At 55.2% G+C, this 9,743-nt stretch overlaps 1 protein-coding gene across 1 annotated transcript; it reads left to right on the top strand.

Annotated features, from left to right (window-relative positions):
* The first annotated feature begins 13 nt into the window (after window positions 1–13).
* TMEM151B (transmembrane protein 151B) lies at window positions 14–8,880 on the top strand. Its single transcript, XM_027641352.1, has 2 exons — window positions 14–163; window positions 7,153–8,880. Exons 1-2 carry the CDS (start codon window positions 71–73, stop codon window positions 8,587–8,589), a joined length of 1,530 nt encoding a protein of 509 aa, XP_027497153.1. The 5' UTR covers window positions 14–70; the 3' UTR covers window positions 8,590–8,880.
* The last annotated feature ends 863 nt before the right edge of the window (window positions 8,881–9,743 follow it).

Genomic DNA, 9,743 nt, shown 5'->3' with positions numbered 1-9,743 from the left:
CGCCCGGCGGCGGGCGGGATAATGCGGCTGCCCAGCCCGCAGGCACCGCCAGCGGGGCGCCCCCGCCGCCATGTCCCCCCCGGCCTCGGCGGCCGCCGCCAGCGAGGGAGGCAGCAGCACGCCGGTGCCTCCGGAGGAGGAGGCGGAGGGGGCCCGAGAGGAGGTGAGGAGAGCGGCCGCCCCCCGCCCGGGGCTGACCCCAACCACCCTCTCTCCCCGCCCGCTTTGCATGGCGCGTTCATTGACCGCTCCGCCGCGGGCCGGGCCGGGCTTTGCCCGCACAGGTACGGACCCCCTCTCCGGGAGCCCCTCGCCCCGCTCCGGCCCCGGGGCTGCGGTGCGGGCCGGCGGGGGGGGGGCGGTGGGTAGGCCAGGAAACCCACCCGTCGGTCCCCGCCGCCCGTGGACTGCCCTGGCGCTTCGCTTCTCCATCGCTCGCCTGTCACCTGGGGATCGCCGCGGAGCCGCCGGGGCTGGAAGGGACGCAGCAGCCAACGCCGCCCGCAGCGGGGGCCGGAGCCGGAGTGGCCAGGGTGGAGGAGGAAGGGAGAAAATCACAGAAGAGAGGTCTTACTGCCACGGGCAGTGGTTGTTATGCCTGGTAGGAATGGAAGCGGAGACCCCCACCTTGCTGCGCTCTGGCTTCTGGGGGCATCCAGGAGATGGCACAGCTGCCTAGGTCACTGCGAGGGAAGACGCGGTGGATAGCACGGGAGAGGGCTTGGGGATCCAGCGCCAGGGACTGTTGCTGGTCGCTGCTCCCAGCTGGAGGTTGGCTGAGGAGAGTGGAAGGTGCAGACTGGGGCAGGCCAGGTACCACCACAGCTTTGCCTCCACGTGTACTGCAGTCTTCCCTTTTTGGAGAGGCTTTTCTGGAGTCCAGGCAGCAGATGCCAGAAGTGCTCAAGAGCAGGGTGCCCTGTGCCTAGGGAGCAGTACCGGTAGGCAGGTGTGCCAGCCCCTTTGTCTGCCTCCACAGATCCTGCTTGCAGCTTGGGATTCCCAAGAGGAGAGAAAGCAACTGCACCGACTAGTGAGAAGCACCTTATGCCATGGGACTGGTGACCCATGGAAGTCAGCTGGGCAGTGTAGGAAGGACAGCATTCTCCTGGTGTGGTGGGTTGTCCTCTCTGGTGAGACCACAGCTCAAAGGGCAGCTTGTGGGGTGCTCAGGAGCTGGTGCATCACTTGTCCTCTGCTGCTGAGGAGCTGCAGTTAGTGAGTACTGCATAATCCTGGTATTCTCTGTCTCCTTGGCTTAGGCAGAACATGCATGTTCATGCACTGTTATTCTATATATACAGCTTATATTTAGATATAAATAATTGCAGGAGAGGAATGCTGAAGTTCAAGGACTGGGAAGCTGTACAAATACTGTGTACTCTGCTCTGTGTCTGTTCCTCTCTTCCTGCTTCCATTAAACAACTCCTGATGCCCTCAGCCCAGCTCTCCAAACAGATCCTGACCAAGGTAGCTAAACTATGAGGTCCCATTTTAGCATGAGGACATGGTTGTGCCATGCTGTGACATGGTCTCTTACTGCCAGTGCTCTGCCAGTGCTGGTGCTACTTTCAAGACAGCACAGTGGCTTTTCAGATGCTAGTTCAAGAGCCACTTTGGATGAAATAAGTGTAACAGGGGCGGCATCCAGGTAAGTTTCCCTCACCTGTGGTGTCCCCTTGTTCGCAGGGATTACAAGAAGATTGTCTTGGCTTCGATTGCTCTACTGTGGCTGCCAACTAGGGTGTCAGTGTAATCTTACACCATGAGAGTAGGCAGAAGGGGTACAGTCCATGACCTGCACTTTTTAGGCTAAGGGCATCCTTCCTGTGGCCAGAAGCTGTCACAGACTTGCATGAAGCAGCTGGTGCAGGACAAGAAAGCTGCAGTCTCTCCTGATGGTGCCGTGCTTACTGGTGTCTTGTGATGCAATGAATCACTTTAGTGGGAAGGGGAACCTGGATTCGTGGACTGACCTAGGGCAATCCTCTTGTCTTCAGAAATATTGGGAGGGGAGAAGGACAGGCTGTAGTGATGTCCTCATTTCCATCAGAACCAACTGTTGGTGCCAATATCGCTGAGCATCCCAGTAGTGTGGCTGAATCCCACATGTCAGGGTCTGTTGGCCAGGGCAGGTGGGGAGCCAGAGGAGATGTCTGGGGATTGGAAAATGGGAAATGTGCTCTGTCCTCTTTGAAGGTACCTCGTGTTAACCTATCTCAGGTTGCTGTGTCTAGAAGCTAGGCAGGGCTTCAGGTGCTTCTTGGTCCCAGAAAGGCAAGTAGCAAGAACTAGTGACCAGAGCTGACTGAGCCCATGTTTCCTCTTGGCATTACATGCCTACACATACACATAATGGTGGTTAGCTGAATTTCAATCAGCAACGCATACTTGGAGGGTAGGGAATACCAAGGGAAAAGCTCTTCAGCCTGAGAACAAGCAAAAAAATGTCCTTGTCCTGCTGCTCAGGTGGGATCTGATGGAAGGGACCAGTCCTCCTCCTCTCCTGTGTAAAATGGAGAACTTGGTATCGCTGCAGGATCTGACTGCTGGCAGAGTTCCCTGGCTCCTAGATGCTCAGCCTTCCTCTTTCCTCTGCAGCTGGCAATGCTGCCAGCCTCATCTTGAGCCACCTCAGGTAGCTCCTGAATCTGGGCTGTAGGCACAGGGTGTGTGATGTGGGTGTTTGCTTGGACCATCCTGGCCAGGAGTTGCCAATGTCTGTCCAGGGCCTTGGAAGACAGTGGCAATTCCTAGAAATGACTGGATTTTCCCTGCCTCCCTTATTCTGGGGATTTGAAGTCAAAGGGATCTTATTAATTTCTTGCACGACATAAGTGAATGGTAGGGAAGAGCCATGGAAACTGATGCTCAAGAGTCCCACTGGAGTCACCTGCAAGCTGCTGCCACTGGCACTCAGGAGCTACCTGGGCCTTCAGGCTGCTGCTCTGGGGCTTTTTTGATTGTTTTTTTCAGTCCTGTAGAGGGCCGTCTCTAGAACGCCTAACCCTCTGAACCCCAGGGGGTCTTGTAAAGTGACAGTTTAGCTCTGGAGGTGAATCAGAGATTTAAGGCAGGTCTTTGCAGGGAGAGACAGGTAAGAGGATGAGAGGTGATGACATGAAAACACTTTTTAAAGAGGGGGACAGTGGATGGGGCCAGGGCTGAACTGTTACAGAGAGGAGCTTGAAGAACTTGAAGGATTTCTGAAGTTGTTTAGTGTTCAAAGTTGCAGGGTCAAGGTTGCAGGGGTGATTAAGGTTTTTTGGCCCATGTGCTTAGCCACTGGGGTGCTGGGCATGTTTGTCTCCTCAAGGCTTTTTTTAGAAGAGGATCCCTCCCCCCCCACTTTCTATTGCCTCTGCCCTGTACATTGTGGGAATCTCCTTTTGTTTCACGGCTAGTTGTAAGTCATTCCCTCCATCCCTCCCCATGCATCCCAGAGCAGCAACGTCAGCTATGGGACTCCATCTCTGTGTATCTCAGGGACAATGTCAGGGAGACACCTCAGAGACAAATGCCATGTACGAGGCAGGGGAGGCTGTAGCAGCAGCCCACCTCTTGCCTTTTCAAACGTGTGTTACAGTCAGCACCCAGGTGCCTGGTAAGAGTTGCCTTGTCTGTTCTGTGTGGTGAACTGAGACACTGGGATCCTCCAAAGGGGTCAGCCAAGCCTTGGCCGGACCAGTTCTGCCCTATAGCACTGCAGAGATGTTTCTGTGCACCTGCAATAGCAGATTTGCTTATCGTTCTCCAGTGCTTGAGCCTGAGCCATGAGGGAGGCTCCTGGTGATGGAGGGAAACCCTGTTTGCAGTGAAGTAGGGCAAGTATTTTGCCTCATTCCATCAGACTGCGGTGGGCAGATGATGATGGCATTTATATCAGATACTGCTCTCCTCCCAGTGACACTGTTCTGGGACAGATTTCCCTTTCCCTAGCTTTTTCATCTGCTTGTTTGCTATGCTGGACTTATCCAAGGCTGGTTAATAGCTCAAGGAGACAACCTTTTTCAGCTACTTCTGCGGGGGGAAGCCGTGGAGCTGGTTGTTTGCTCCTGTGAGCCCTTTGCAGCCTGGGAGAGGAGCAGGGATGCTGCAGTTCCTACTGGGATTAGACTCTGCAGCTGGCTCCTCCTCCGTCTCTGCTGTGGTTGTATCCCGTCATAGGCACTTGATCAGCTTTCGGAAACCCCACCAGTGCTGCTGAGGTGTATGTGTTTTACCTCAAAAGCCTAAGACAAAACTGGGTTGTAAACAGTTTACAGCAGGGGTTACTGTGACCCTGTAAAAGCTCTGCAGTATCTAAATGCTGCGTAGTCCTAGGAGGAGACTAATGCATGGACTAGAGCCCTGCTAACACAGTTCCTGGAACCAAGCCTGGGCTGCATCGTGCTCCCTGCCCTGGATAGGTAACCGCAGTGGGGCTTGCCTGCATCTCCTCAGGGTGACAGCCAGCATCTCCCTTCTCCTGCGACACAGGCAGTGCAGAATATGAAGGTCTGGGGAGTGACTGGGAGGTGAAATTTGCTTTTCTGAGGCAGACATCTCCAAAGACTTTTTTGTTTACGCCCATTCCCCAGCTTGGCAAATGAGTGAGCTGGATGCTTTGCTTTTTTCCCTGTGCTCTGTTTGCAGATCTGCCTCCTGAACAAGGTGCTGTTTCTCAGCCTTCTTACCCCACAGACACCCTGGGTTTAGTATGTACCTTGCATCTCCCCAAGGCTCCTGTTCAGACCCTCGCCATGCTCCTCCTTTGGCTGAGCAGCTCCCTTAGATCCTCACAATCAGTGCTGCTGCTGCCAGGGAAGATCTGCAACGTGGAAGGCAGCAGTGGGAGAGGAAACCTTCGTCTGCCTGGGTAGTGGTACAGCATTCCAGCATGGGAGAGTCATGCTGCAGCTGAGCAAAGACAGAGGGATCTGAGCAGGTTCTTGTAACTGCAGTGTGGACCTCAGGAGGGAGGGCACAGCTCAGGAGGCTCTGCCTCCTGAATGGCTCCCCCTTCCTCTCCTCACTCCCTTTTCTCTTACCTGGGGTTCCCTTCTTGTCCCATGACCATGAGGCTGCTGCAGTGTTGGGTTGCAATGTGAAGACTTGGCTGCACATGTGTCCATGCTGGCGCTGCCGAGCAGAGCCACCCTGCACCTCTCCGTGTTGCCTGAAGGCTGGCACTGCCCCACCTGCCAGCCCTGGGCTCGGTGTCTGTCTCCAGCTCTTGCTGTCAGCCGGTGACTCCAGAGAGGGGAGCTCAGTCCTGCTGATGCTTGGGACTGCCAGTGGGATGTACCACCATGCCCCTTGCCACCAGTGGTCCCTCTGGATGTGCAGGCTGGCTGCTGGGGTGGGCAGGCAGGGAAGCTCCCTGCTTCTGGGAGAGAAACCTCTGTTGGAGATTTGGGCTGGATCCAGCCCTGCTGAGTGCAGTGGCAGAAGACCCACTGGCATGGGGTGGACCAGGGTTTGACAAGGTGTAGGGAGGAAAGATAAGCCTCTGGGACTCTAGGGGGCCGAGCCAGCACTGAAGGACTCTTCAGGAGAGCACAACACATTTCTTAAAGGAAAGAAGAGGTATAAATCTGTCCCTAGACCTGCCAGTGGTCTTGTGATCTCTGGTTTTTGCTTTAATTTTCCTTTTCATGCCAGAGTGGAAGTGCCCCTCCTGCTTTCTAGCAGTGTGAGCCCATTCAGCTCTTTGAGATCCCTGGGTGAGAAACCTGTCCAGCCCAGTGTGCTCAGAAATGGAGAAGAATGGAGCCAGGCTTGGACTTCAGTGCCATGAGTGGTGTCATTACAGCTGGCATTAGCCCCTGCCATGGCAGAGGTGAGCTCAAGAGCCGTGCTCCGTGCAGGTGGGGAGGGAGAACAAAGCTGGAAGCCTCTTAGTGAGTTTCATGGCATCTGCACAGTGCTAGGGTTCTTGCCTCCCTCTCTCAGGTTGCCCATTTGGAGACTAATGGATGAAGTGTAAGAAAGCAAAGAATCTTTCTTTGGGTGGGATAATGTTAGGTCTCACAGACCAAGGTGGATCAATACTTGAGACTGCAGAGTGTTGCAGAGTGACAGAAGTTTCCTTAACCAGGGTTTTTTTCATGGATCTGTGTGAAACCCTGCACTGTTCCTCTGGTAAAAGCACCAATGCAGTCCCTTTAAAAAGTCCTGTTTCTGAAGTTCTGCCCTTTCCTCACCATGAAAGACCTGAGAGCAGTTTTCTTCTGGAAGTGTGGGCTGTCACAGCTGAATCCCAGTGCAAGCAGGGACATTTGCTAGCAGCCATGAGTGGCCTCTTGCCCTCCCTGCTGCTGCAGATTGGTGGGATGCTCTTCCAGCCTGAACGCTTTTTAGGATGTTATTCCATATTTGCTTTCTCTCCTGCCAGAGGCGGCTGCATTTCAGTTGTGGAAAAGTACTTTCCCGTTGTTGTGATTTATACTTGAAAAGCACTTCAGAGCCCCTTAGGCTGCCAAGTGTTGTGGTGGGAATTGCCATTGCCATTACCAAACAGAGACATTCCCAGCTGCAGAAGGTCTGTTTCTCCACCTTACAGGCACCCTAAGCAGCTTGTGCTGCCCTGGTGGGAGACATTGGAATATTGCTGGTGCTCGTTACTTGGAAGAGGGGAGCAACTGATGTGTGAGCAGTGAGAGGTGCACTGGGATGAGCTGTGGGGAGGGGTTCAGGTGGGACAACCCATCAGTTAGAGCTGCCTGCACTGGTGGGATGGGTGCAGAAGCTGAGGTATGTGGGGGAGATCCACAGTCTCTGTCTTATTCTGCTTCATTGGACCTCCCCAGGATGTGGCAGTGGTAGGGATTACTCTCCCCTGAAAAATGGGAATGCTCAGGGTGCGACTGGCAGAGTTGTCCTCTGTCACTCTTCTTCACATCCAGCTGGGATGTCTCCTAAGGAGGGGCAGAGCACCGTGAAGGGAAGTGGGGGTGACAGTTGCCCGCACTGTGTGATTGTCATCCTGGGAGAGATCCCGGCCTCCGGCCTGCCCGCTGAGGCTGGGAGCCTCAGGCATCTGCTGTTTTGTCTCCACAGAGCTATAGGTGCTACCATAGCACCCTTCTGCCTTCTCCCTTCCCTCTGCTCCTGCAGTCTACTGACTCCTCTCTTGTTTTCTCTCCCCTTCTTCCCGGTCCGCCGGAGCAGCAGCGGCCAGTGAAGCAGTCTCTCAGCAAGTCTCTGTGCCGAGAGTCCCACTGGAAATGCCTGCTGCTGTCCCTCCTCATGTACGGCTGCATGGGAGCCATGACATGGTGTCATGTCACCAAGGTGACCCGGCTGACCTTTGACAGCGCTTACAAAGGCAAGTCCATGATGTACCATGACAGCCCCTGTTCCAACGGCTACGTCTACATCCCCTTGGCTTTCCTGGTGATGCTCTACGTGGTGTACCTGGTGGAGTGCTGGCACTGCTACACCCGCAACGAGCTGCAATACAAAGTAGACGTGGAGAGTGTGCACGAGCGTGTGCAGCGGATGCAGCAGGCGACTCCCTGCATCTGGTGGAAGGCCATCAGCTACCACTATGTCCGCAGGACCCGGCAGGTTACCCGCTACCGCAACGGGGATGCCTACACCACCACCCAAGTGTATCATGAGCGGGTCAACACCCACGTGGCAGAGGCTGAATTTGATTATTCCAATTGTGGAGTTAAGGATATCTCCAAGGACCTCATTGACCTGGAGAGCTACCCTGCCACGCGGCTCCGCTTCACCAAGTGTTTCAGCTTTGCCAATGTGGAGTCAGAGAACTCCTATCTGACCCAGCGGGCCCGCTTCTTCACGGAGAATGAGGGCCTAGATGACTACATGGAGGCCAGGGAGGGGATGCACCTCAAAAATGTGGACTTCAAGGAATACATGGTGGCCTTTTCCGACCCAGACAACCTGCCTTGGTATGTATCTCACTATGTCTTCTGGGTGGCAGCTCTGCTGACCCTGTCCTGGCCCCTGAGGGTGCTAAATGAGTACCGCACCTCCTATGTCCATTACCACGTGGAGAAACTCTTTGGGTTCGACTACGTGGCAGTGACACCGGCCGAGGAGCGCACCTTCTGCCGGAGGATGCCCCGCGTCAACACAGTGGATAGCACTGAGCTGGAGTGGCACATACGATCCAACCAGCAGCTGGTGCCCAGCTATTCAGAAGCGGTCCTGATGGACTTGGTGGGGCTCTCCGGCTGCACCAGCTACTCTGCTTGCCGGTATGGGGGCTACCGGCAGAACTGCGAGCGATGCCACAGGACTATAAGCAGCTCCTCCATCTTCTCCCGCAGTGCTCTGAGCATCTGCAATGGCAGTCCCAGGATTCCCTTCAGCAGCAGCCGCTTTTCTCTGGGCCGCCTGTATGGCTCACGACGCAGCTGCCTCTGGCAGAGCCGGAGTGGGAGCCTGAACGAGCAGAGCTGCCCCACTGAGCAGACACGCCTCTCCAGCCAGGTGACTGTGGAGGAGGAAGACCCCCCTCCTTACCAGGATGCCCTCTACTTCCCCGTTCTCATTGTACACCGCAACGAAGGCTGCCTGAACCACGACCACCGTCACCTCCATCGCAACGGGTCCTGTGTGGAGACCTCACTGTGAAAGCAGAGGGCGGTGAGATCTCATTGTCTGTTGCCTGGCCCAAGCCAGCACAGGATTTGGGGAGAGGAGCACAGGGGGGACAGCCTAAGAGGACATCAGGATGGAGTGGACATGGCATCTTGCTCCATCAGCCAGCGAAAGCTCCCCACAGTGTGGCTCTGACCTCCCAGAGGGGTGGGTGCTGATGCTCCCCTGACATGGCACAGAACTCTAGGACCAACCACCACATGCAAAAAAAGAATAAATAATTCAACCAAACCAACCCCAAAACCGTAATTCATGGCATCAAGATCCAAAGGGGAGAATAAAAAGATAGGCCTGATGCAGGGAGGGGGTGGTTTTTGGCTCCCGGCCCTGGCTCCAGGCTGGCTCATGCTCCAAGGAACCAGCAGCCATCAGAAAGCACCTTGCTGCACCTCTGCCCACTCTGCTTCCCATGCTGGAGCAAGACCCCTTGCAGTGTGGAGGGGAATGGGCCCCTTGGGAGCAGGGTGTAACTGCTTGTAACGGAAGGTCTGGGGCGTCCAGGCACGTGAATGGAGCGGCAGGTTAAAGCAAAGGCTGAAAGCCATGAATCCAGCTCTTCCCCTTCCCCCCAACTGTTCCCCACCCTCCCCACTTTTTTTTTTTTAGACCACGCTCCGACTGTTACTCTGTTCTCACTGCTGGGAATGGCATCACCTCCAGAGGATCCCAGGCTCCTCAGGAAGGTTCGGCATATCAGCTCTGAGTCAGCATCCCTTAGGTAAAGGGTTTTCTGTTTGGGCACGCAGCACCGGGGGAGGGATGAATGTGCAAACCCAGATGGAGCAGAGATCTGCAGCGCTACTGATGTGTTTGCTGGAGGAGGGCTCAGCTGGAAAGAGAAAACGGTAGGCCCCTGGTGAGCTGAGGAAGGGGAAGAGGATGGCACTGGGACAGGCATCATGGTATCAGGTGGCACGTCAAGTAGCTGGGGACCCTTCCTGGCTTTGAATTGAGTCCTAATTGGTTCAGACAAGCATCAAGGAAGGCTCTGGTAGGTTCAGCTGCAGTTCACCTATTGATAATGGAGCAGCAGGTTGGTGCATCGCTGCGTGAGTGAATTTTGCATGAGATCCAGCTGGGCTCTGGCTGTGGACTCTGAGCTGCAGGATCCTGACAGCCTGGTTTTG

The sequence above is a fragment of the Corapipo altera genome, unplaced genomic scaffold, assembly GCF_003945725.1.
Source record: "Corapipo altera isolate COAL_440 unplaced genomic scaffold, ASM394572v1 48b, whole genome shotgun sequence".
Lineage (NCBI taxonomy): Eukaryota > Metazoa > Chordata > Aves > Passeriformes > Pipridae > Corapipo > Corapipo altera.
Note: the sequence above shows the minus strand (reverse complement) of the source record. Positions and strands in the feature narration are given on the sequence as shown.